Source organism: Aythya marila (assembly GCF_965140915.1).
Source record: "Aythya marila genome assembly, chromosome: 27".
NCBI classification, from domain to species: Eukaryota; Metazoa; Chordata; class Aves; order Anseriformes; family Anatidae; genus Aythya; species Aythya marila.
In genome coordinates, this window is record NC_139068.1 from 498,153 (window position 1) to 525,161 (window position 27,009).

A 27,009-nucleotide genomic window follows, 5' to 3' on the forward strand; every position below is an offset into this window, starting at 1 on the left:
ACAGTTTAAAGAAAAATGTCTCAGTGCTGGCCAGCAGCAAGTTAAGGGAAGGGTTTATAATTTAAACAAAAAATGTTTCTTTTTCATGCTGATAGCTAATGGGCTACAGGATGCCCTTAACTTACTTACAGGAAATATGTTACCTATTTGCACTACTTAGAGCTCTCCACAGACCATTGTTGAACACGCTGGAACCTGACCTGAAAAGTGCTATTCTCTGCTTTGTTTATTTATTCTTTCTTCTTGTTGTTTAAAGCAAAATGTTTCCAAAATTTTGAAGAACTTGGCATCTTGGAGATGGGGGAGGCACGCTCCATGATCTTTCAGAACTCAGAATAAGATGATGACAAGGTCTTATACCAAAAGGTCATTTACATAGGTGACTGCCAGACCGCATCATTCTTCTGCTCCATTTGTTCAACTGTCCTTTGATTCATGACATACTGTGAAGGAACAGAAATAGAGAGTTATTTTTAGAAAGTAAATTGCAGTAAAAATTTTCTTATCCCCATAATATCTAAAAATATGAGTATGTTTGGATGTAAGCCTCTACCAAATACTATCAGGGCCAAAGATAAAGCCATTCATAGCTTTAATGGGCACTCATCTTCTCTGACTATATAGGACCATGAAGAAGTTACTGTAGGGTAATGGAAGGCAGCTCTGCAGTAACTTCCCGTGCACACATGTTTATCGTGTAGCAAATGCCAGGTAATTTACTCCTTTTATTGAGAGGCAACTTTCCCCAAGTGACTGCGTAGTAGTTGCAGTTCTGACAAGTCAGTGCTTTGGGGCAAGCTGCAGTCTGTGGTTGTGGTTGCAACTGCAACCACATTGCAGTGGGGGTGAAGGTGTTAACAGCTTCCCGATTTGTACACGTCTGCTGCAAAATGGATGATGCCTCTGTTGTGTTTGGTAAATGGCACTGGGCTAAAGAGGTCTTGTGTTTAGCTCAGTCTTGCCTTTCCTGTTAAAGCATTACAAATGCAACGGAATCCATCCCATAGCAGAGACAAGACAAATAAAAGAGTGAGGTACTAGTCAAACCTGGTTTCTTGATCCTCTGCAGAGGGCACAGTCCTGCTTGGAAGAAAACCATCAAAGCAGTAAGTGAATCTCCACTACAAATTTATCATCCTGTCTTTTGGTCCTGAGGTCCCATGTGGTTCTTTGGAACAATTCAGATTGCTCAAATGGACCCTGGCAAATTTGATCAAAGCTCCTGCTGCTCTGCGAAGAGAACAGCAGAAATATCCACCGTTCCCCCTCAGGAGCTAGTTAGACAGAATAACGAAGACAGGCTATGTCAGCAGCAGAGCCAAAATCAAGCCAAATTATCCTGGCATGGCATTTTGACAGTGTTTTCCAAACCTTCCTAGTATTTTCCTTCCCATCTAATGTTACAGTCTTGTATCTAGCCTTTATGTACACCCAAGATGTGCTTGACAGCGATATTTGGCCCTCTGCATTGCTCCAATGCGCAAATGCAAAAACTGAGTGTCAGGAAAATGTTCTACAGTGCTGCTGGCTCTGTTCCATGACCCAGTGGATTTGCCAGCTTTATGGAGGTTAAAAGCAGAGTCAGGAATCCATTCACATAAATAAAGGTCAATAACTAAGTAACAAAACAAAAGTAGGGCTCTCTGTGATCACAGAAGTGATGGCACAGTGAGATCCTAGGGAAAAGAGGGTTTATCAATTCCCAAGTACTTCAGAAATACCCTGTTGGGTCCAAACATCTCCTGAGAGTGGAGAGCCTGGCTCTCCAGAAGGTGCTGCCAAGCAGTAAGACCATTCTTGTGACAAAAGATTGTTCCAGGTATTTTGTAAGTGAAGGATATGAAATATATCCTTAGGATATGAAATATATCCTAATATGTTTCATATAAAATAAAAAAGAATAGTTACCTTTCCTTTTCAGCCATGTCTTGTTTGTCTTCTGCCCTGCAAAAACAAATTACATTTGAAGCCTATCATCTAGGGTTTAGCAGCGTGAAAGAGTGGAGTATCTACGGCCTTTGTAGGGAGATAGCTGGAACTCAGAGTTTCACATCTGATCAGAAATGTCTGCATTAGCTTCTCCACAGAATCATCTAGGTTGGAAGAGACCTCCAAGATCACCTAGTCCAACCTCTGACCTAACACTAACCAGTCCTCCACTAAACTTTTTGCCGAGGCGATCGGCTCCGGGACAGACGCGTTCTGCAGCAGAGCGGGGGATCGGGCCAGGCAGGGCTAATTTTTCCGGCATCGAGCCTATTTGAGGGAGCCGCCAGGACCCGGCAGCCCTCGTGAGGGAGGCTGACGAGGCGTAGGCGGAGCCAGCAGCGCCCCCTCCCCGGCCGTTCAAAAGCTGCCCCTAGGGAGCGCAAGCTACCAGGAGCGCGCCAGGACGGGCAAACAGGGCGTGGCGCGGCAGTTCGCGCAGGCAGAGCGAGCAGGAAGGGCAAAGCGCTCCCCGCGCCCATACGAACACCTCCTTAACGACAGCCGTTAGCTAGGTGATAATGGTCTCCACCAGGCACGGTGCGCTCTCCAGGAAGTCGGTACACACCCAGACCGACTACCCGTTAAAAAATGCAGCAGTTCAGGTCACCGGATGCAAGGAGTGTCTGAGCCTGTTCCTGCCATCGGCGGGAGGCAGAGAAACTGCGTGCGTGAGGTGCGAGCAGGTGGATGACCTGGTCCGCATGGTGGAGGAGCTCAAGGAGGAGGTGGAGAGGTTGAGGGATATCAGGGAGTGTGAGAGGGAGATAGACTTGTGGAGTAACTCCCTGCAGGGCCTCAAGGAGAGGTATCGAGGTGAGACACCCCAAATGGGGGTGGACCCCCTGCTCTGTCGCCATCGGGCAGAGGGAGGGGATCTGGGAGTTGAGGAGGAATGGAAACAGGTCCCTGCTCAACATCGCAGGCGATGCCCTCCCCTTCCGGCCCCACCTTGCCAGGTGCCCTTACGCAACAGGTTTGAGGCCCTGGAGCTCGAGAGACCGGTGGGTGAGGATGAGGTAGCAAGTGTTCCCAGGAGGATGCCTAGGGCGAGGAGGTCAACTCCACGCCTCAGGACTGCCTCCACCAAGACAGAAAGAAGGGTTATTGTTGTGGGAGACTCTCTTCTTAGGGGAACAGAGGGCCCTATTTGTTGGCCTGACCCTACCCGTGGGGAAGTCTGCTGCCTCCCTGGGGCCAGGGTCAGGGACGTTGCCAGGAAGCTTCCCAACCTGGTTCGCCCCTCTGACTATTATCCTCTTTTGATAGTCCAGGCAGGTAGTGACGACATCGAAGAGAGAAGCCTGAAGGCTATCAAACAAGACTTTAGGGGGCTGGGACGGTTAGTGGATGGAGCGGGAGTGCAGGTGGTGTTTTCATCCATCCCTACGGTGGCAGGGAGGGGTACAGAGAGGACACGGAAAGCCCACCTGTTAAACACGTGGCTCCGGGGCTGGTGCCAACGCAGAAATCTTGGGTTTTTCGATCATGGGGCACTTTACTCGGCACCTGTCCTGATGGCCACAGACGGGATCCTTTTAGGGAAAAAAGGATCCTAGGCCAGGAGCTGGTAGGGCTCATTGAGAGGGCTTTAAACTAGGTAAGAAGGGGGATGGGGCTGAAGCAAGGATTGTTGGAGCTGAGCCAAGGGGAACAATAGCAAGGTCGGGGGATAAGGCAGTGGCCCAGCTGAAGTGCATCTACACCAATGCATGCAGCATGGGTAACAAACAGGAGGAGCTGGAAGCCATCGTGCAGCAGGCAGGCTACGACTTCGTTGCCATCACGGAGACGTGGTGGGACCAGTCTCATGACTGGAGTGCTGCAATGACTGGCTATAAGCTCTTCAGAAGGGGTGGTGGTGTGGCTCTCTATATTAGAGAGTCTTCCGATGTTGTAGAACTCGAGACTGGGAATGACAAGGTCGAGTCCCTTTGGGTTAGGATCAGCAGGGACAACAAGGCTAGCGTCCTGGTCGGGATCTGTTATAGACCGCCAAACCAGGATGAGGAGACAGATGAGGAGTTCTACAGGCAGCTGACAGAAGTTGTGAAATCTTCAGTGCTTGTGCTCGTGGGGGACTTCAACTTCCCTGACATATTCTGGAAGCACAACACAGCCCAGAGAAAGCAGTCTAGGAGGTTTCTGGAGAGCGTGGAAGACAGCTTCTTGACGCAGCTGGTTAGTGAACCTACCAGGGGTGGTGCCCCGCTAGACCTCCTCTTCACAAACAGAGAAGGACTGGTGATTGTCGGGAGCTGTCTTGGGCAGAGTGAACACGAAATGGTGGAGTTCACTATTCTTGGCGAGGCCAGGAAGGGGACCAGTAAAACCGCTGTACTGGAATTCCGGAGGGCTGACTTTGTGCTGCTGAGGACACTGGTTGGTAGAGTCCCTTGGGAGGCAGTTCTGAAGGGCAGAGGAGTCCAGGAAGGCTGGGCGCTCTTCAAGAGGGAAATCTTAATGGTGCAGGAACGGTCTGTCCCCACGTGCCCAAAGACGAGCTGGCGGGGAAGAAGACCAGCCTGGCTGAACAGAGAATTGTGGCTTGATCTTAGGAGAAAAAAGAGGGTTTATAATCTTTGGAAAAGTGGGCAGGCCACTAGGGAGGACTATAAGGATGTAGCGAGGCTGTGCAGGGACAAAATTAGGAAGGCCAAAGCTCATCTGGAGCTCAATCTGGCTACTGCCGTTAAAGATAACAAAAAACATTTCTATAAATACATCAACACAAAAAGGAGGACTAATGAGAATCTCCATCCTTTACTGGATGCAGGGGGAAACTTAGTTACAAGAGATGAGGAAAAGGCGGAGGTGCTCAATGCCTTCTTTGCCTCAGTCTTTAGCGGCAATACCGGTTGTTCTCTGGATACTCAGTACCCTGAGCTGGTGGAAGGGGATGGGGAGCAGGATGTGGCCCTCACTATCCATGAAGAACTGTTTGGTGACCTGCTATGGCACTTGGATGTGCACAAGTCGATGGGGCCGGATGGGATCCACCCAAGGGTACCGAGAGAACTGGCAGAGGAGCTGGCCAAGCCACTGTCCATCATCTATCAGCAGTCCTGGCTATTGGGGGAGGTCCCAGTTGACTGGCGGCTAGCAAATGGGACGCTCATCTACAAGAAGGGCCGGAGGGCAGACCCGGGAAACTACAGGCCTGTCAGTTTGACCTCAGTGTCAGGGAAGCTCATGGAGCAGATCCTCCTGAGAGTCATCACGCAGCACTTGCAGGGCAAGCAGGCGATCAGGCCCAGTCAGCATGGGTTTATGAAAGGCAGATCCTGCTTGACGAACCTGATCTCCTTCTATGACAAAGTGACGTGCTGGGTGGACGAGGGAAAGGCTGTGGATGTGGTCTACCTTGACTTCAGCAAGGCTTTTGACACTGTCTCACACAGCATTCTCCTCAAGAAACTGGCTGCTCTTGGCTTGGACTGGCACACGCTTCGTTGGGTTAGAAACTGGCTGGATAGCTGGGCCCAAAGAGTCGTGGTGAATGGAGCCAAGTCCAGTTGGAGGCCAGTCACTAGTGGCGTCCCCCAGGGCTCGGTGCTGGGGCCGGTCCTCTTTAATATCTTCATCAATGATCTGGATGAGGGCATTGAGTGCACCCTCAGTAAGTTTGCAGATGACACCAAGCTAGGAGCATGTGTCAATCTGCTTGAGGGTAGGAAGGCTCTGCAAGAGGATCTGGATAAGCTGCACCGATGGGCTGAGGTCAACTGCATGGAGTTTAACAAGGCCAAGTGCCGGGTCCTGCACCTGGGGTGCAATAACCCCAAGCGGAACTACAGGCTGGGAGATGAGTGGTTGGAGAGCTGCCAGGCAGAGAAGGACCTGGGAGTGATGGTTGATAGTCGGCTGAATATGAGCCAGCAGTGTGCTCAGGTGGCCAAGAAGGCCAACAGCATCCTGGCTTGCATAAGAAACAGTGTGACCAGCAGGGCTAGGGAGGTGATCATCCCCCTGTACTCGGCTCTGGTGAGGCCACGCCTCGAGTACTGTGTTCAGTTTTGGGCCCCTCGCTACAAGAAGGACATTGAGGTGCTTGAGCGGGTGCAGAGAAGGGCGACGAAGCTGGTGAGGGGCCTTGAGAACAAGTCCTACGAGGAGCGGCTGAGGGAGCTGGGCTTGTTCAGCCTGGAGAAAAGGAGGCTCAGGGGCGACCTTATTGCTCTCTACAGATACCTTAAAGGAGGCTGTAGAGAGGTGGGGGTTGGTCTGTTCTCCCACGTGGCTGGTGACAGGACGCGGGGGAATGGGCTTAAGTTGTGCCAGGGGAGTTTTAGGTTGGATCTTAGGAAGAACTTCTTTACCAAAAGGGTTGTTAGACATTGGAACAGGCTGCCCAGGGAAGCGGTGGAGTCACCATCCCTGGAAGTCTTTAAAAGACGTTTAGATGTAGAGCTTAGGGATATGGTTTAGTGGGGACTGTTAGTGTTAGGTCAGAGGTTGGACTCAATGATCTTGAGGTCTCTTCCAACCTAGAAATTCTGTGATTCTGTGATTTAAACCACATCACTAGCAGGTTTGCTGGGTCTACCCTCTGGCCCTTCTTGTACATCATGTTTGCTAGCCGCCAGTTGACTGGGACCTCTCCTGATAGCCAGGACTGCCAATAAATGATGGAAAGCGGCTTGGCCAGCTCCTCCACCAGTTCTCTCAGTACCCTTGGGTGGATCCCATCCAGCCCTGTCAACTTGCGTATATCCAAGTGCTGTAGCAGGTTGCCAACCATTTCCTCATAGATTATGAGAGCCACATTCTGTTCCCCATCCCCCTCCACCAGCTCAGGGTACTGAGTATCCAGAGAACAACTGGTCTTGCCGCTAAAGACTGAGGCAAAGAAGGCATTAAGCACCTCAGCCTTTTCCTCATCTCCTGTCACTAGGTTTCCCCCCACGTCCAGTAAAGGATGGAGATTCTCATTAGTCCTCCTTTTCATGTTAATGTATTTATAAGAACATTTTCTGTTATCTTTAACAGCAGTAGCCAGATTGAGCTCCAGATGAGCTTTGGCCTTTCTAATTTTGTTCCTGCACATCCTTACAACATTCTTATAGTCCTCCTGAGTGGCCCGCCCTCTTTTCCAAAGATCATAAACCCTCTTTTTTTTCTATGCTCTAGCCTCAACTCTCTGTTCAGCCAGGCCGGTCTTCTGTGCTGACTTGTCTTTGGGCACGTGGGGACAGACCACTCCGAAGCCATTAAGATTTCCTTCTTGAAGAGTACCCAGCCCTACCATAGAAACATAGAATATCCCGAGTTGGAAGGGACCCATAAGGATCATCAAGTCCAACTCCTGGCACTGCACAGGTCTACCTAAAATTTTAGACCACGTGACTAAGTGCACAGTCCAATCGCTTCTTAAATTCAGATAGGCTTGGTGTGGTGACTACTTTACTGGGGAGCCTGTTCCAGTGTGCGACCTCCTTCTCAGTGAAGAACCTTTTCCTGTGTCCAGCCTAAACTTCCCCTGCCTCAGCTTAACACGGTTCCCACCGGTCCTATCACTGGTGATTACGAAGAATAGGTCACCTGCCTCTCCACCTCCCCTCACGAGGAAGTTGTAGACCACAATGAGGTCTCCACTCAGCCTCCTCTTCTCCAGGCTGAACAGGCCCAGTGACCTCAGCCGCTCCTCATATTTTCCCCTCTAGGCCCTTCACCATCTTTGTCGCCCTCCTCTGGACACTCTCCAACAATTTAACATCCTTTTTGTACTGGGGTGCCCAGACCTGCACACAGTACTTGAGGTGTGGCCGCACCAGTGCAGAGTAGAGCAGGACGATGTCGTGCTTGATGCATCCCAAGATACGGTTGGCTCTCCTGGCTGCCAGGTCATACTGCTGGCTCATATTCAACTTGCTCTCAACCACAACCCCCAGATCGGAGCCTTCTTGGACTCCTCTGCCCTTCAGAGCTGCCTTGTCCCTGTAATATGCAGCCTTAATAATTATAACGCTCTTGGTATACTCCTGTTGGTCCCATAAGGTGGTAGCTGAATGATTTTGGCTGGGTGACTTGTTTTTCAGCAGCTAATGCTGAACTGAATGGAATCCCCCAAACTGGCATCTCACATTCAATTCAGCAGCTTAAGGATGGTGAATTGAATGTGAGATGCCAGTTTGGGGGACTCCATCTGGATGATGTAGTTACCAAACCACTTTTTGTCATAATTGAAAAGTCATGGCAGTCAAGAGTGAAGTTCCCAGTAACTGGAAAAAGGGAAACAGCTATTTTAAAAAGGGTAGAAAGGAAGACCCTGAGAACTACAGGCTGGTGATCCTCACCTCCATGCCTGAGAAAGATCATGGAATGAATCCTCCTTGAAACTGTGCTAAGGCACGGGAAGATGACTCAAGACAGCCAACATAGCTTCACCAAGGGGAAATTGTGCCAGACCAAGCTAGTAGCCTTTTATGTTGGTGTGACTACATCAGTGGACAAGGGAAGAACTGATGTCATCTACCCAGACTTCTGTAAGGCTTTTGACATGCTTTCATGAAACATTCTTGTCTCTAAAGTGGAGAAAGATGGAATTGAAAGGTGGACAACTTGGTGGATTAGGAATTGGCAGGATGGCAGCATCCAAAGAGTTGTGGTCAATGACTCAACGTGTAGGTGGAGATCAGAGACAAGTGGTATACGTCAGGGGTCTGTATCAGAACTGGTGCTGTTTAATATGACATAAAGAGCAGAATCAAGTCACCCTCAGCAAGTTTGTGGATGACACTGAACTGAGTGGAGGAACTGACACAAGAGAATGAATGGATACCATCCAGAGAGACCTGGATGGTCTTGTGAAATGGGGCCCATGTGAACCTCATGCACATCAACAAGGCTGTGTTCAAGGTGCTGCACCTGGGACAGGGCAATTGCAAACATCTGCACAGACTGAGGGATGAATATCTGGAGAGCATGTAGTGACAGGACAAGGGGTAGTGGTTTTAAACTAAAAGACGGTAGGTTTAAATTAGATATGAAGAAAAAATTCCTCTGTCTAAGGGCAGTGAGGCCCTGGCACAAGCTGCCCAGAGGTGTTGTGGGTGTCCCATTCCTGGCAGTGCCCAAGGCCTGGCTGGATGGGGTTGGGGGCAGCCTGGGCTGATGAAGGGGTTGTGCCTATGGCAGGGGTGGGACTGGGTGGGCTTTGAGGTCCCTTCCAACCCAAACTATTTGATGATTCTCTGAGCCCATGATGTGGACTCATGGAGTTAAGAGGAACAATTCTATGGATAAATAACCTTTTAATCAAGCTTTTTCTTCCTCCTATAGCTTTTTCTTATTTTGAGAAAATAAATAGAAAATAAATGTAGACTGTGTGGAATAGGCTAGGAGGAACACAGGATTGACTGGTTATAATGCATAAATAACCATGTGAGAAAGCAAAAAGGCAACAATATTCTGACAAAACAAACCAACCCTCCTTCCACCCAATAAATTAATTTTACCTTTCCTTTCTGGCCTTGATCCTCTCTTCTTCATATCTGCAATGAACAGGAAACATTATTTAAATGTTACCCAGCCAAAACTGTTCTCTTTCAATAAAATGCAGTGTTTGCTCTAAATATGACAGAAACTGCAAGTTAGCAGTTTGCAGGCTTTTGCTTGGCACAAGTGTATGACTCAGATATGGTGTGCCCCAGGATCTGTGTTTTCTGTGCATGGATTTTGATTCAATATAATATTCTGCTACACAGGATTTTTGTCCTGGGCCTGCTGAGATCTATATGTGTTCCAGGGTCCCTGTGATACTTACTGTAAGACACAGTCTGGAATCTGTACATGCTCCATTGGGATAAGCTGCTCCAATTCCTCCAAGCTGTGAACATACTGGATCTTACTGATAAACTTCACACTGGCAAAGAAAGGGAAAGAGTGTGCGCTTGAGGCCTTGCTTTGATTTCCTCTCCGTAGGAAGTCAGACTTTTCCTGATGGGAACAGGGAGTTTTGCATCTCTGTATCCTCTGCAGTCTTAGTGCACTTATATCCTGCCAGTGCTAATATGCTGATGACTAAAAACTATGGTGAGATACTACATCACTGTACCTCTCAATATATGCAGTGTGTTTTACAGGAGAGGCCCAGGACCACCATTCCTGCACTTCCCAGTAAATTTGGTCTCTTTCAGTGTTCTTTATACACTACCCACTGGGACAAAGTCTGCTCTGTATCCAGATCACCATACTGTTTCCTAAAACCATCTTTAGAGTTGTCCTTGGAAGTATTAGACACAGGACAAGTGATGAAGTTTCACCGTGGTCCCTACTATTTAAAAGATCTGATTAAAGAGGTCAAATTTCCATTCCAAAACCAGCTGAGTATGGGAATACATTATATTTACCTGATGAAGGGCCTTGATATAGCCAGCACTGTCCGGATGAACCATGAAGGATGCACAATTATCAAGGCTTTGAGGTTTTTACGCAGCCTGTGGAAAAGTCATGGGACAGAAAGTCAAACTTGAATTATCTTTTCTTAAACTCACCTGTAATCTGTCTGGGCTCTGAGGGCAAACTTAGGCTTTAATAATGCTCAGCAGCCACACCTCGGGGTCTCCAGCCGAAAGCCCTGACCTATTTAAGCTCAGGGCTGGGCAGTTGCAGGAGTACTGCTTTCCTTGCTTGAGTGCTGTATTAATCAGATGTCTGTGAAGGGAGCATGTCAGGGAGAAGAGGAGATGAAGTCAGAGAGCTGTGACAGAGGAAGAAATTATAGATTCTGGAACTGGTGGGAAAGGCTTAGAGAAAGCAGTGGAAGAAATGTGGAAAGAGGATAGAGAAGAAAAAAAAAAGAGGCAATACCAATAGGATTCTCACCTTCTGTCTATCATTTGATAGCATTTCTTTAGCCAGCCAAGGCCTGGCATCCTCCTCCGGGGTGTTGCTCCATTTAGGTACACAATCATGTAGTCCTCAGCCACCAGCAGCTCCAGACTACTGATCACATATCTGTTGGGTGATCAGAAGCAATGGGGACATAAGACTCGGAAAAAGTACCTTGACGTTTCTTAAGGTGTCTTTCTATGAACCCCAAAGTACTCCAAGTCTTTTCTTTGTACACCTTATAATATGTTTCAAGCTCTCTTGGCATCTCTGCAGAATGCAGAGGGTGTTTCTCAGGGTTTGCCTACACTTGTTAGCGTAGAGTGTATATTGATGGACCAATTCCTGCACCATTTTTCTGTAGTAGTATCTGCAGGCTGTTCAGCATTGTATACATATGGTCTAGCCTGATTGTGAGTCCACTGCTGGCATAATTAACACCAAATATTTGAATGCTTTGGCTTATTAGACTTGTTTGTGAATGCGGTGGACAGTGATGTTCACTCCAGTTTGCAGCTGCACACTAGAGATATTTGGCCTGGATTCAAACTCTTTCCAGCTGAGGTTTCTGATGCAATGGGTACATGGAAACTAGTTCCCCAGGACCCAAGTTACCTTCCTTGCCCTCCTCTCCCTCATAGACCTTGACCAGACACTTACAAGAAGAGGTTCTCCATTATGTAGTGGTAATCATCCAGGTTACTGTCTGGGAGATAGCAGGCAGCAAAGACAATGATGGCATTGAGACCTTCTCCATAATATCCTGGGAAAGAAAGACAGGTAGCATCAGTGACTCTTTCCAGTGGGGGACACGAGAGTTCATGCAAAAATGCAAAGATGCATTGCTAAGTGTGGGCCTGTACTGCTTTTTGTGCCTCTCTTCTGCTCTAGGCAAGTATTTGTCCCTTTCTACGTACCTTTTTCAAAACTGGATTTGCTTCTTTTCCTGGTTTTGCCAGTAACATGTACGTGGGGTTCAGAGAAGGAATATATGTGTGTCAAAGCACAGAGCTAAGAGTTTTGCCCTGGGTCTTTGTTTGCCTATGATCAAATTTCAGAAACGGTCACCAACTGTGGGCATCTTAGCCTTTAGATATGCATCCAGAGACAGGTCAGATGCTAATTTATGGAGGGATTAAGCAGCTGCAGTCACTTCAGCATTGGCAATGTAGCTGCAGCATTAGCCTGCAGCTGAAGAAGAGGCTCAAGGTATATTTGTGCTCACTCAGAGCCAGTCTTATTATTGAGTTTGTTTATTGAAACCTTGCTATTGTGGCTATCTCTCCTTTAGCATAAGCAGGGTGCTTTTTGTGCTTATCTGCCACATAGAAGTATGAAAGGAATAGCAGATTTTCCCTAAAGACAGCCAAAACTGTCAGGTCATCCCTTCCAGCTTGACAAAGATACTGCAAGAAATCCACCTGGCTAGGATTAGGCCTCACCTCCATGTGTCACCACTCTCATGTAAGGTTTGATCATCTGGAGGTCAATACGGTGCTCCTGCTCTCCAATGATGACTGTCCTCCAGAGCCGTCCATTGGTAGCACTCCCATCTTCTGTCCCACCATCCCCAAAGAGATCTGCACTGTCCCCAGGCATGTTCTTGGCTGTAGCTACAGGAGTGTCATCTGGAAAAAGGACAATATTTCTGCCACTAATAACGTGTATGAAGAGGCTCTGCGATAGCTTTGGTGTTCAGTAACATCCACAGACAGGATGATCTCTTTCATGTGCTGTTTTGATTTGTGTATGTTTATGGATCTCAATTTTTTTCAATTGTCAAATTGTAATAGAAATAAGTTTAACATCTCACGCCTGCAGTCACAGGTAGTTCACAGGACTTTTTGCTGGATCTTCCTTCAGATCCATTTATACTGACTGAAGAGGGCACTACCTATATCAGGGGATCTCTTCTGATCTGCTACCAGAGCTGCTTGAGTGAGTCCTTCTTAGCACAATTCAGTCAAAATCATCCAGGTTAGCAAAGACCAGGTTATTCAAGTTGTTTAAACCAATCTGGTTTGGTTTGAGCATTCACATGACAGCTCAGCCTGCAGAGCTGAGTAGGTAACACCTTCCAGCCTGGGGTTGTGGCCCAGGTACTGCTGGAAGGGAATGTATGTACAGAGCCTTACGCTTTATCCTGAATTGTGGTTAGACTGGTGTTTGATTGAACTATTTCTGCCCACACTGTCCACTGGTGGAAATGTTGAGAGAGCACTCCTGGACTGTTGCTGGTGTCTTGGTGGGGCAGATATTGTACGGAAGATGGGCTGTGGTTGTATGTGCTGTGCTTTGCTGCTGGGGAAGTCAGTCCACAGCTGCTGATGATAAGTGTTATCAGAAGTGGTTAAAATCAGTGTTAAAAAAAAAAAAAAAAAGCCCTAGCCCCTGTAGAAGTCCACCCAAAGTTATCCTTTTACCTTCCCATTCCAGTTCATTCCCATTTCCCAGGAATTCAAGGGAATCTGTTTCATCAGGAGTTTCAATGTCATCCACATTAATATCCAAGTCATCTGGTGTGTCCAGGAAGTCATCGGAGAGAATGGAGCCTTCACTCTGGTCCAGGGAAATGTTGATTTCAGGTGCAACAAGTGTCTTCCGTTTACGATGCGACCCATTAAAGTTTAAAGTATTTGGGGGAGCTGGAGTTAAAAGGAAAATAACTGACAGATTGTCCTTGTACTGTATCCTTAGTGCAAGAGATGGTGGTTTCCTTATTTTTATTTCAGGATATGGTCTTGGAAGCTAAGGGTGGTGGGCAGTATCTAACACATGCAGGTATGGCTGGATAAAAGTGCCTACACTTCCAAGATCCCTATTTCCTCCCCCAGCCTCTTGCAAAAGATTAGCAAATTCAGATCTCTGTGGCTTCTTCTTCCATATTAGAGTTTTTGTGGAGACTCCAAGGGAACTGAGTTTTGCCCTAACTGCATGCTGTCACTCCCTTAGGCTTGTTTTCCTTTGAACTCCTGATAAGGCAGGCTGGTACTTACAGGATGTATTCTCATCTTCTGTAGGGCTGCCCAGTGACTCCATTCCTGTCTCTTCTGGGAGAGGTCTGCAGGCAAGCCAAGGTGTGGATGTAAAAGATGGGAAACAAGTGATATTTAGAAGAAAGTCACACGTGACAGACATGAGAGAAGTGAGGATGTCAGGGAAAAACATACAACTCTATGTGTGCGTTTCATTTTTCCTTTTGTCTGTGAGCATCAGCCCGGTGATAACGTCAGATTTACCCAGGAGCAACCCAATAGCTGTGCTTTCTTACTGGAGAACAGTGCAATCCCAAGAAATTTCCAAACTATCCCCCCAGTATGTCTCTTATCCTGCCATTCAACCAAAAGTCTGGAAAATCTAGCCAGTGACACTGGAACAAATACTGTCCTTGGGGAAAAAAAAAAAAAGAAAAAGAAAAAAAAATTGGAAACACCCTCCTTTTCTCCATATTATCCCCATTTTGATCTCCATCAAAAAGTTGAGAGGCAGTGCCAAACTCTAGGGCTCCTCATCAAGAATACCAGTGAACATCTGCAGCTCGTACTTTGATACTGAACCCTGCATAGTGTAGGCAATGCAGTGGGCTGTAAAATCTGCATTTGGCTGTTTACAAGCTCAGAACGGAATGCTCTGATCTCAGTAGCAGGTGAGCTAGCAGAGATGGTTAGAAAAGGAGCATTTGCCACTGTCCACCAATGTTTTCTAAACAGTGCATCCTGCCTTTAGGCACTGGCCATGGCTGAAGTGGAGAAATGTTTTTTTCAAAGCACCCTCCACAACCACCTCTTGTGAAAGGCCGTTGCCTCCTTAATCTGTCATGACTTTGCTCTTTTAGTTGTTTTCTTGGTGTTCAAGGCAAGAATTCTAAACCTTAGGTGTGATCACAGAATCATTCCCCCATCCTCACCTCAGTCCCCACTTGGCAATAGATGACAGTGATACCCAAACCCTACTGAGGTCTGGAAGCAGATTCATTCTGAGCTAAGATCCAGGTATGAGCACTCAAACCAGTATCTTGGATCCAAAGGCTGACCCACTGCTCTCTTCCTTGGGCTCCATGTCAGAGGCCAGGATTTTCGTCTTCATCCCCTTGGTATAAATCACCATGACAGTAGCTGGAGGCTTAGAAATGTCAACTGAATTAAAAGTTTGGCTTTCCTTTACAGATGTTAATGCCAGATCTCACTATGTGGCTGTTGCCCTTTGCAAACTGTTAAGTTGCTCCCAGCTCATAGGGGTAAGTGAAGTAAGAATCTGCCCCCAGTTCTGTTGTGAGTAACCCTAGCTGGCAGTACTGAACAGCACACTGCCCACCCTGAGCTGGACACTTTTCTCGTTAATTTGAGCTATAATTTGTGCCTTTCCCTGGCATTAGCTAGGGGAGGCAGTTTGAAACTTTCCACACACCATGACCAAATCCCACCAACCCCATGACATGTCATGATGTCAACAGACGGTTTAAAAAACAAACAAAAAAAGCAACCTTCTAAGCTATCCTTGTTTTACCTGCCAATTGCTGAAAGCTTCCCCACAACAGGGAAACTGGCCAGGCATTCAGGTATAAAATCCTGGGTTCTGGGATGGCCCTGGGGTGAAACATGGAGGAAAACCCACCAGTTTTAAGGCAGTAAAGTAAGAATTGGGATGGGACCACAGGGTTGCCTTCTAGCAGCTGCTGGTGTTAGTCTGACCATGACAGCGAGAGATCTGATAGGGACTGGTATCTCTGAGTTGGCAGAAGGATGCTGTTTGGCTCTGCCCTACAAAGGCTTCTCTTTGTGCAGCCCTAACACCAGAGCTACCAGCCAAATGAAACCACATATATATTTAGATTAAGGGATAATCCTCTCCGAGCTGGTTGTTGTATATTTATGAGAGCTAGAGACCTGATCAAACGTGCTTGGTCCTTGCTCATTTGGGCAGCCCCCTGTATTCCTGAGCAGTCAGAACCAAGGGCCTTCTGCCCCCCTCCAGCCTCTCCTCCTGCCTTTTGCTTTCACCTTGAACAGAGCCTGTCTGATTCTTTATCTGGCTGTGAGCTGGTGCCTGGCACAACTTCGTGATACAGCATCAAAAGGAGGGGGGGAAGGCCCAGCTGTACCCAAGTTTGTGCTGCAGTGAGGCACTCTGCTCTATGATTTTAAGATTTATTAAAGAGAAGCAATTCAAAAGTCTGAGGCAAAGAAAAGGTCTTTCTTACCTTCCCAAAGGAAACTTGAATCACTACCTCCCAGTCTCCCGTGTAAATCTTCCTTCCCACACGCAGCTAGACCTAGATGCCAAATTTTCTGAATGAAGCTGCTTTTCTAAGGGTTAGGTGCCACCATTTTTCTCTCTGCTGATAGTGTGATGCCCAGCTTTCCTGTATCTCAGGCCCCAACCAGCCCAAGCCTTCTCTGACTGTAATCTGATAGATGTGTGACGGAGTGAGCATGCTCCTGCACCCCCCCCTGCTGCAACGCTACAGCATCATTGCAGGAGGACACTTGCACAAACAGCTGAGACAGACTGTCAGCAAGAGACTCAGCCTTCAGGGAGCAGCAGGAAGGGGGGGCCCTTTCCTCTCTGCTTCCTCGCTGCTTGATTTCTCTAGGAGATGTCTCAGTGTGTTGGCTTTACACACTTGCAGCAGAAAAAGGCAGAAGTTTGTTCTGCAAAGGAGCTTCTTGGGGAGGGATGGGAATGTCCCCTTGTGTTCTTAATAAGAAGATGAGTTCAGTTCTTCAGCCAAGATCTTTGTCTGGGGTATATATTTTTTGTAGCAAGATTGGTTAATCACAGATAAGCAAAAATAGCTATGCAGCAAATCATCTGGTAGAGAACTACTGTCCCACATGCAGTAGCCTCTGTCCTGTTATTTTAATGCTTCTAGGGGGGAATTAATTGATTTTTTTATTTTTTTTTTTTTTTTAATGCAAGTGAAACACAGCTGGTATTAGTGGATATTTGGGTTGTATTTCACTTGCATCATTCCTGATTTAATCCTTCTGCAGCAGTCTAGTAGCAGGCTGTGGAGCTAGTTCTCTGGGCTTTGGCCTTGTCCCTGCCACTGACTTGCTGCCCAGCCATGGTCACATTACTTTGCCTCTCCCTGGGCTGTGTTTGCCAGTCAGGAGTGATGATGCCCATGTTACGTGGGCACGGGGGCTCTGCAGAGCCCCCTTGAAGGTTTGACTGTTGCTAGGGTACGTTTGCTGGTTGCACGGCAAGTGCGAAACAGCCTGACTCCTGCTCCAGCATACTGCATGGGTGTCCAGGTGCTAGGCCAGCTTTATCCCCAGATTTTCTAGGGAGCATTGGGTGTATAATTTATTTCTATACCTTACTTCCCATTCCACTCAACTAAAAGCTTGTCAGCGCAACACTCTAAAGGAGCTTTATGTTGGCAGAGGTCTGTCAGCCCAAAGCTTTGGCTAGCCCTGCTTTCAGAGGAAAGAAAAATCTGCACTAGAAACCCAAGGCTTGGCTGAGCACTCTTCTGGGACCAGTGGAAGGACAAGTGATGTCCTAGGAGCCGGGTGCTGGGCTGGCAGACAGAGGTGCTTAGATTAGCACTGCAGCTGGGCCTGGGGTAAACAGAGCTAAGCTCATCCACCGGTGCCAAGGGACACAGGAGACCCTTTCTAGTATGGCAAGGGTTTGTGTGCGCCTACCCACATAGCACACTGAGCCACTGTCCTGCAAACACGGGGACCCTGTGGGTTGCTGTGGGGGATTCAGCTGCAGCTGGGATGGGGTGAAACAGCCCTGAAAAGCCCCTCAACTTCCCAGGCCCCTGTGCGCCTGGGGCTGGCTGTGCAGGCTGCAGCAAGGCTTGGTGTTGTCTGCACTGTGTGCCTCAGCAAGCTGCTGCTGGGTGATGGGCTTTAGTCCTGGATGTCTGGGGCAATACTTGAGTGGCTGCATGGAGTTAAGAGCTCACTAAGCTTACAAAGATTTTTGTCAGTTCTCTGTGCAGTTAATAAGGTGTCTGTGAAGTTGAAAGTTGTCACCCTGGCACCTTTTCTTGCCCACACATCATTTCCTGCAAGGTTTGCAACCACTGTTGCGACCAGTGCTCTATTGTCTCAGGCCTGAGAAGAGCAAAAACCAGGTTGCCCATGTGGGTGGAACAGTCTATATCTACCCTGTCCTGGAACAGGTAATTATTTCGGGACTGAGAAGCTGTCCAGGGAGAAGGGAGAAGGAAAAGAGCAGTGTTATGCTCATTTATTCATTCATCCAAGCAGCTGGCCCATGGTAGGGTAAGATACTGCCACTCAGCGTGTCAGTGCCAGTGGTCATTGTATCCCAGTGACTTTGGGTCCTGTGGCAAAGCATTGTTGCTTCATTTGGGGAGACATTGCTTTATGCAGAGACTGAGATCCAATAGCCTCTCCTTCTATCCATCCATCCCTATAGGTATGTATTTATCCTTGTTAATCTCTCTCTGTCCTCTGCACCCTGTTCCTTACCCTCCTTGGCATGCTTACAGAGTGCTGCCAGAAACCACCTAAACTTTTCTAATCATTGAAAGTAGCCTTGCTGCAGAAGCCCTGCTTTCTGGCCAGAGTCATTCTACTGGAGTCAAGGTTTCTGTTGCCTTTGGGGCTGGTAGGAGGGACCAGAATGCTCCATGCTTTGCTGGTTTCTTACAGGAAGAAATAAAGCTTTCCCTGTATTGTCTTGATTTTTTTTTAATTTTTTTTTTTTTTTTCAGGGAACGAACCTGGGGAAGTCCTCATCTTGCCATTCCTCCTTCACATCCACATTCTCCATCCGCAGAGTGGCTTCTGTGGTTCCCATTGTGCTCAGAGATGGTCTGGATGCACAGTGTTTTCCTCGAGGAAGGGCTCAGGCTGGAAAATGTAAGGCAGAAGGGCTGGCACTGAGCATCACTACAGGGGAGAATCTAATCCAAGCAGGTTCAGAGCAGGTATGCTAATACCAATCTCGACAGAGAAGCAGTGAGATAGCTGCTTGTTGCACAAAAGGGATAAGACAAGAACATGGAGGTTTGTGGCTTCTTGACACATTTTGGACAAGAAAAGAGGAGGTGAGGCTGGCCTTGAATCAAAGCAACAGGTATATCTCTGAACTGTTGTGGTCTTAGCTCTTCTCCCTGTAAATAAATACCTTCTGGGCTGACACCCTCCTATTTTCCCTTACTACCTTTCTTGCCATAGTAATCTCAACATTAACCTACACCTCTGCTGAGGGAAATTAAGTGTGGCTTAAAGGGAAGAGAAGAGCTCCTCCCAGGCTGTTTTCAGGTTGGTGATGCAGTAGCACCATTTTCCATTTTGCTGGCTTGAACAGAAGCTAATGGCTCAGGTTTTGCAAAGAAATTCCCGAATGCTGCTGCCTGATCTGTGCTCCATCCCCATGCTTGTCCCTGTACCAAGAGAGAAATGGGAGAGGGTGAGGAGGCCTTCACAGGGTTGTTGAATGTCCTTTCACACACCTGAAGAGTTCGCTCTCTATCTTGCTCTCAGGTAAAAAAATAAATAAATAAATAAAAAATAAATAAGAATTTGAAAAAAAAAAAAACCTGGAGCACCTCAGATGGAGGCAAGGCAGATGTGCTGTTCCCAGGCCGGGGTTTCATCTGCACTGGTAAGAGCAGGAGAGATTCAGATCCAGGGGCCTTGTTCTCACATATACTAACACCCTGGTAGCGCCAGGGGCCCTTTAGACTACAAATATTGTTGCCTGCATGAGAAGATTCCTACACTGCCAGCCAGCAAAAATCAGACTTTTCTACCTATTTCCCAGGGACTACATCTGTGTTTGGTGTGTAAGTGCAACCCCTTACAAAGTCCAGCTGAGGGAATGGGACCGGTCCTTGCAGAACCAGCTCCAGTTGGCAAGAGCAGAAATGGTTCTCTCAGCTGGCTACTGCTGCAGATGTGCTCAGTAGTACCTGAGCCCAAAGGGGACAAGGGCAGGCCTTATCTTATACAGAACATGATCAGGTGAAATCAGCGCAAATGGTGGGCACAGCATTAACCTGTCTGCTGCAGCACAATTTTGAATGTTCTTCCTGAGCTCAGCCCTTGTGCTGTATATGTATCCAGGCATGGGCTGGGCAGTAATGTATATTTTTAGAGTAACAGGTCTGGAGTGATTTCCAAAGTGGATGGAGCTACTCTGTCCCCTGTGTCAGGAAAATCGTCATCTAGCAGAATTTGATCCATTGCTATAAGGCTCTTCTAGAGAGCCAGTGCTTTTTCTGCTTCCTTGGAGGCTTGTATTTAAAGAGGGTGTCACTGGTAATGAACTGGGGAAAAGTAAATCTGCCTGTGTGTATCTACTTTGAAGGAATTAAGTTGTGTAGAGGCCTGAGTAAATCAGGCATCCATCTTTATTACAGGCACTGACAGAGATAGGAATCAGAGCAAAGAGCTATCTGTGAGGGTTGCAGGGCTTTCTCGCTGACCAGCATCTCTGAGCCTTTCCTCACAGGGTGCACATTTTGTATTCTGGCCTTAACCACCACGCCTGGCTGCATGCAATGCCCATGACATGTCATACGTGTCCCCGTTTTTATATACCAACTTGCAGGCAAGGGAGATACCTTGGGGCTCAGAGAGACTCCACCTTCCCTCCCTGTTCCCCATAGCTGTCATCTGCTTTCCACTAGCCCTTGAAAGCGTCATGGAGGGAGAAAGAGAAGAAGAAACTGAAACGAGCCCCAGGGTGGAGCCTGATGTTTCTTAATATCAGACATTGCCTGGCAGTATGGAAGCCCAGATGACGCAGTACTCACCGATGCTTGTGGCTAACGAAGAACAAAGAAGATCCTGCCTGTATCCCAGCTGCGCATTCTTCCCAGTGCAGTCGGGCTGCTCAGGAGATTCAGTGCCTGGATCTGGATGCAGACGTGTGGTGCTTTCTCAGTGAATGACTGTGTGGTTGCATCTAGTTCTGCCTTTCTCGCAGGAGACAGTGCTTTGTGATGTGGATTTCACTTGGAGGGAATTGGGAGCTGTTATTTGTATTCTTCCGTGGTGATCGCTTTCTCAGCTGCCTCTCTCCCTTCCTATTTCACTATTTTCCTCTTGCAGCTGGCTAAGCATCAGCTCTCTTAAGTCAGCTAATTGCACTGCTTTTGTGTGTGAGGAGGATGGTGGTAGTGATGGGGGCGGGCGGGGGGGGGGATGGAGGGGGTGGTTTATGGGAGGATGGGTGGAGAGAAGAGCTGAAAGCACCCCCTCTCGGTGCCACCTCTCCTCCAATTGGCTGAGAGGTACCAAATATCTCCCATCACTCTTGCTTGGGATGAATGATGCTGCCAGGGACTAAGCACACCACCTCCTTGCTGTTTTCAGTGGAAGTGAGAGATGCCCCTCATTCTACAGGATCTGTTCCCTGAGAAGCCATGGAGCCGGCAAGGGACGGGTAGGAAGAGGAGGGCTTTTTAATGCAGTGCATCATTCCCTGAGAAAGAAAAACGTGGTTTGAGCATGTGTTAGAATGCAAGGGAGCTTGTCTGTATCAGTGTTAAAGGTCCATCTTGCCTGGCACATACAGAGCTGATCTGTACTTAAAACTCAGGCACAGGTCTCACTTCTGGTGCCAAGTACTGTACAAATAGATCTGAGTTGTTCCTATTCCGGGGCTTCAGCTCCTGTTACTTGCTTCCAGGATGTCAGTAACAGCATTAGCCTGAGGCCTTTGCAAGTTTCTTTGCAAGTATAAATTTTTAAAGTGAATGAAGTAGCAGTATTTTTCAGAGGTTCTGATTTCTGCCTTCTGATTCTTGGGCTCCAGCAAACAGCATTACTTCCAGTTCAGGCCAAATACTCAACCCAGCTTCTGTTAGAGGCCCTGGTGTTAGCTTGATGATGTCTACTGTCAAAAATCCCCTTCAGGCTTGCACAGAGCAGACAACTTGCTTGGTGCTGTACTAAGATGAAGGTAGGTCATCTTTGTCTTTAGTGGTGATCCCCCAGTGAAGGAAATAAAATGTTTTTTCTTCTGAGTCTTAGCAGAAATGCTCTGAGAGAGGCTATTTCTTCTATTATATCAATAGATAGAGCAGGGCTGTGAACTCTACATTTGCCTGCTGCACTAGGATTTTCTTATTACCACCTCTTAAAGATGCATTTGATTTTTTGGAGGGCTGTTCCATGGACAGAGGGACTGCAATGATCTAGAGAGCAGGCCAGGGTGGGGAGATGAAGGAATGGGATATGGTGGAAGCAGGATTCTACTTATTGCACCTCTTTTTTTCTGTTGCAATAAGAATAGGAGTCTTATGGTCGTCTTGGCTCCCATGAAGTAGCAGTATGATGCTGGGGGGCTCTACCAGCACTTTTGGTCAACACTGGCAAGGTCAGCAGGCTGAGGAGAAGGGCTGATGTGCTATGTTGCTGGCTAAGTTACATCATCATGAGGCCCTGCTCTGGAGAAGCCCTACTCTCCTTAGATGCCCACCTAGGAAATGCCTCTCCCATCACCTCAGCCATTTCATTCTTCTGTAACCACATGTACCTGCTAGGTGCTCCCATCCTCACCTGTTGGGAACTGGAACCTTGGGTTCATCAGCAGGGAGGCAGGCCTTACACAAGTGGCATAGCTCCATGCTGACATTGCTTTCTTAGGATCAGCAGCTCCTACAGGACGAGATGCTGAGGGCAATATTTCCTCAGTGGTAGCTAAGCACTAGCAGCTTGTAGCCATGTGCATCTACCAGCCATGTGTCTGGTGGATCCTGGATCATACCTCAGAGGAATGGTGGGGTATCCCTAATTAACATCTCGCTGGGCATCTCTGTGGTCCAGGATACACAAGATTCTCAGCGATGCTTTAGAGAGGCATTATATTTCTTTAAGGCTTAAGAAGCAGCCAGAAGATCAATGGTGAGTGAAAGAGATGCCAGAAAGTCTGTAACACCTGACAGCTGCAAAGTTGCTTATCAAAGTCAGCAGGCTAAGTTTAATATTTGCATTTTACCTTCACTTTTATATGAGAAATGCAATCCTCCATGTTTTCCGAGACAGTTTAAACCTAATAGCATACATATACATAATATAACCCTGTATGAATGCCATCTACTGGCTGTGGTCCTTGGACTTGGAGCAAGTGTACTGCTTCTAAATGTGAGAAACAAAATTGTGTTTTTGTAGTAGAGAATTACTTTTCTGTATTCCAAGGTAGTTGTGTAGTCATAATAAGGAGAAACGCTAAGTAGATAAGTGGACAGTAGAAGGCCTCACTGTTTCAAAATAAGTTAGAAGCTTGAGAAAAACAGGATGAGTAGTGTGAGAAAAGTAAAACAAAGATCACAAGTTCTCAAAACATGAGAAAGGAGAAATTAAAGGGTTGGGGAAAACCCTTTAAAGGGGGGAAAAAAAAAAAAAAAAAAAAAAAGTGTACATATATGGTATAGAGAAGCATTGTGAACCTGTAGTATTCAGACAGTGAGGAAACAGGGGAGGTGATCAGGCATCAGGTAATAGGGAATAAAAGGTTAGGATTTGTTTACTAAAATGCTCTCCTGATTGACAGGACACCCACCATTGCAATCACAAATAGAATAGCTTCACAGAAGATCCTGTCTGAAGAAAATTATTTGAGATTTTTCTTGCATAAACCCTACCAGGCACTGCTTGTATGTTGCTGAGCTGATTCACAGCATGAAGGGTTGAGTTAGTCCATCTCCACTTGCCAGCCCAAATGTTTTTTTCGGAGTACGTTTTGTTTTGGTATACTGATACATAAAAAGTGAACACTTCACTGAACTAATTTTCCAGCACTGCAATTCCTCCAAGAACTTTCCTGTGCCTCCAACTGCCAAGCACAACTCCTGCAGAGTTCCACTGACTTGGAGGAGGCAAGGGAATGCATTGTGTGGGATCAGGACCTTCCCTATACTGTTTGTATTTTTCTCCAGAGCACCTTTTTTTTTTTTTTTTTTTTTTTATCCTGCTCTAGTCCCTCTAGTGTTTCCATATGCTACTCTCACCTAGAATAGCAGGTTTTTAAGTTACTTGGTAGCTTTTTTCACTTCTGTCAGCTGATGGGGACTTTGTAGTCCTGCCTGTCACCAGCAGTCCAGAGGCTCTAGCTGACTTTCTTAAATGTGTGAGCCTATAATATAAATTATTGGCATTTTCGAAACTGCTGATATTATCGCTATTACAGCAAATCCAGCTGTTTCTCTACACTGATGGAAATCGAACACTGAGAAACCTCAGACTTTCTGCGAAGTTTTGGAGTCGGCCACAGGAGGGCAGTGGAACCAGCCCAACCTGCAAAGAAATCTGTCTCTTCTGGCTGAAATACGGCATACACAAAGCAGACTGTAGAGGTCACTTTGCACCAGGAGATGGCTGGGTCTGAGGCGTGAAAGTGTCCCGCTGGCTTTCCCCAAGAGGAAAACAGTCGGTAAGTTTGACCCCTAGATAAGTTCGATGGCTCACTAAAAACGGGCTGAGATCCTTTTCCAAAAGCCACTATTGAAAAGATCCTGCCACTGCCCCGAGGTGAGGTTCTGCTGGAAGAAAACAGACGAGAGATGCTCACTCTGTTCTTCTAATGACAGCCAAACTCAAAACTGCCCCAAATGCAAGGGGCTGCTTTGGACAAGCTGCTGGAGCTGAGAGCTCAGTGCTGTGTGTGCACCGCAGTGCTGTGGATTTCTCATGTGTATGTGCATTTGTGTGTGTGTGCACATTCTAGGAATCTTATAAAAATTAAGGGCACTTTAAATGTTTTTCTTATTGGCCGGGACATTAAAATATTTGAGTCCAGCTGAACAACACCAGAGATGGATTGCGGTTCAGGCCTTGGTGATGAAAGGGGTCCGAGATTTCCGTACTCATAGATCTCTTTCTCCATTTACACTCCCATCTCCTGACCCCAACAGGTGGAGTTGACCAGAGACTCTGACAGTCCAAAAGCCCAGATGTGAAACATCCATAGGATGTTTACTCTTCTTTCCATGTCTTTTTAACAAATTTGGACGCTTCCCAAAATTTCAAGAAGTCACTGGCTTTTTATTAAACCTGCAGTGTGGCAATGACTGAGGTGATGGTGCCCAGCTTAGCACTGAGCAAATTCCCTGATGCAAAGCTGGTAGGAGCCCATCTGAGCTGTGACTGCTGCTGTGATGAGCAAGGCTGTTTGTGACACTGTGTCTGCCTGTCTGTTTTCCCTACCAGCTTTAGTACTGAGTGACCACTTTCAGTTCAAGCTGTCAGTGGGCTCAAACTCATGGGGATATCAGACTCTTATGTGAGGTGGCCGGGAAAATAATGTGAGCCCCTAATGAATTATATAGTCCAGCATGAGCTCTTCTTCTTCAAATTAAGATCCAGTGAATCTACGCAGGAAAAGGACATTTTGAATACCCAGCTATGGGAGAAGCTTTCCAGAGTTTACACCTTACGAGGCACCAGAGAACCCAAGCAGGATGTGTAAAGTCCAGAGAAATCCAGCTTGCTCAAACTGCTTAAGGAATGGCTGATTCTAAATGCCTGTGGGTTTCTCTTTTACAAATCTGCCTTCTATTTTTCTCCCTTGCAGTTCAGGCAGAGGTTACAGGTTTTCTCTTCATTTACGAGGGTAAGAAATGCATATTTTATTTTAAACAGTCAATTATAGTATCTCAGGAACTGGAACTTAAAAATATCATGAAGCTCTGTGTGACTCTCAAACTTGGCAGGGCTGGTGATGCCACAACTTGCAGTGGTTCAATGGGCCTGGTGTATGTCTGTGAATCTTCAGAGAGGTGACTGCAGGACCTGGATACTTCCCTATGCAGTTTGTGATAAAATGAGAAGGATTAAGCCTGGAAGGCACCTCCAGACATCACCTAATACAACCCTCTTCTCAAAGCAGGATCAGTTAGAGGGTTGCTCAGGGCTATGTCTAGCTGGGTTTTGATTATCTCCAAGAGACTCCACAGCTTCTCTGCACAACCTGTTCCAGGGTTTGGCTACCCTACAGTAAAAATAATAATTTTTCTCTTCTATTTAAAAGGAATTGTATTTCAATTCATGGACATTGCCTCTTGTCCATTTACTGGGCACCACTGAGAAAAGTCTGGCTCCAATCACTTTAAGTTAGCCTGGCTGAAATTAAGATGAAACATTTGTTTGTAGGAAAAATAAAAAGTTATTTTGGTTCCTTTGACATTATTTACAACTTTGGTTCAAGTTTGAAATGAAAAAATAAAGAGTATTTTCGGGATGAAAAACTGCAGGCTTTGTTTAAGATATGCTTGAAATTAAACTCTTTAAATTTTTATTGCACTGTGACATTTGAAATTTGCCTGCCTTTAATTAAAAAGGAGGGGACCACAAGTGCCTTCAAACATGCATTTGAAAACAGAGAAATGCCTTATTTTGGGGAGAACAAAATGTTTTCATTGTCTTCACTTAAAGAAAAAAAAATATATAGTTTTGCTGTAACTAATAGAAAGGTTTCATTTTGGGTTGACCTAAAGAGAAAATGTTTTCCTCTTTCTAATTTCTTTTGATTTTTAAAGGATAGACCAGCTATTTGCATGTCTAAGCTTCACCTCTAGGAATCTAAGAAGAGGAACAGGGGAAGGAGGCCTCCGCTGGGATCTGGCAGGTTTCTGAAATGGGAGGTTGGATAGGACTTCGTTCTGTTGAACAACAGTTGTCACAGATCTGAAATCTCCTTTGCAAATTTGCTTATTTTTTTTTAGCTATGCCTTTTGTGGGGTGTTTCAACTGGGTGTGGGAGCATTGTGTGAGGATCAAGCTGGTTTATTGTGGTGCAGGGTGTGATCGATTGTTTTGGGATGGAGGTGCTTCCATGATGGGTCTCAGCAGGAAGGTCTTGGAGGACTACTCAGTAGGAAGAGGGATCAGGAGTGAAAGAGAAGGTGAACAGAGGATGGCATGTGTGCAGCTGGATCCTTAGACAGCTAGAGGCCTCCCTTACAGTCGATGGGTTTCATAAATCTTGCTTCCTGCAACAGCTAAAAGATGTTCAGCGATTCCTTACTGGGAGGCCAGAGGGGTGAACTGGAAGCACCCAGGGTGCTGGTATGGTAACAAAGCAGAACTATCAGGTTCTGCCCCTGTCTAGGGCCCATCAAGGTAATTTCTGTTAAAGGCAAAACAGACTGGCTGGGACTGGGGTGGGCTTGGATGTGTGTAGGACAGCTCAATCTCACCGTGAGCAGTGCTGCCAGGCATGGCTGTACTCTGCACTTGCTGCTGCTGAGATCAG

At 46.8% G+C, this 27,009-nt stretch overlaps 1 protein-coding gene across 1 annotated transcript; it reads right to left on the reverse strand.

Moving 5' to 3' along the window:
• Positions 1-216: 216 nt before the first annotated feature.
• On the reverse strand, positions 217-20,704 carry ATCAY (ATCAY kinesin light chain interacting caytaxin). Its single transcript, XM_082779747.1, has 13 exons — positions 20,567-20,704; positions 18,527-18,656; positions 13,815-13,879; positions 13,242-13,463; positions 12,261-12,446; positions 11,479-11,581; positions 10,813-10,944; positions 10,338-10,424; positions 9,752-9,850; positions 9,444-9,479; positions 1,909-1,944; positions 1,048-1,083; positions 217-443 (listed from the first exon to the last, which is right to left on the reverse strand). Exons 2-13 carry the CDS (start codon positions 18,601-18,603, stop codon positions 434-436), a joined length of 1,089 nt encoding a protein of 362 aa, XP_082635873.1. The 5' UTR covers positions 18,604-18,656; positions 20,567-20,704; the 3' UTR covers positions 217-433.
• Positions 20,705-27,009: the final 6,305 nt, after the last annotated feature.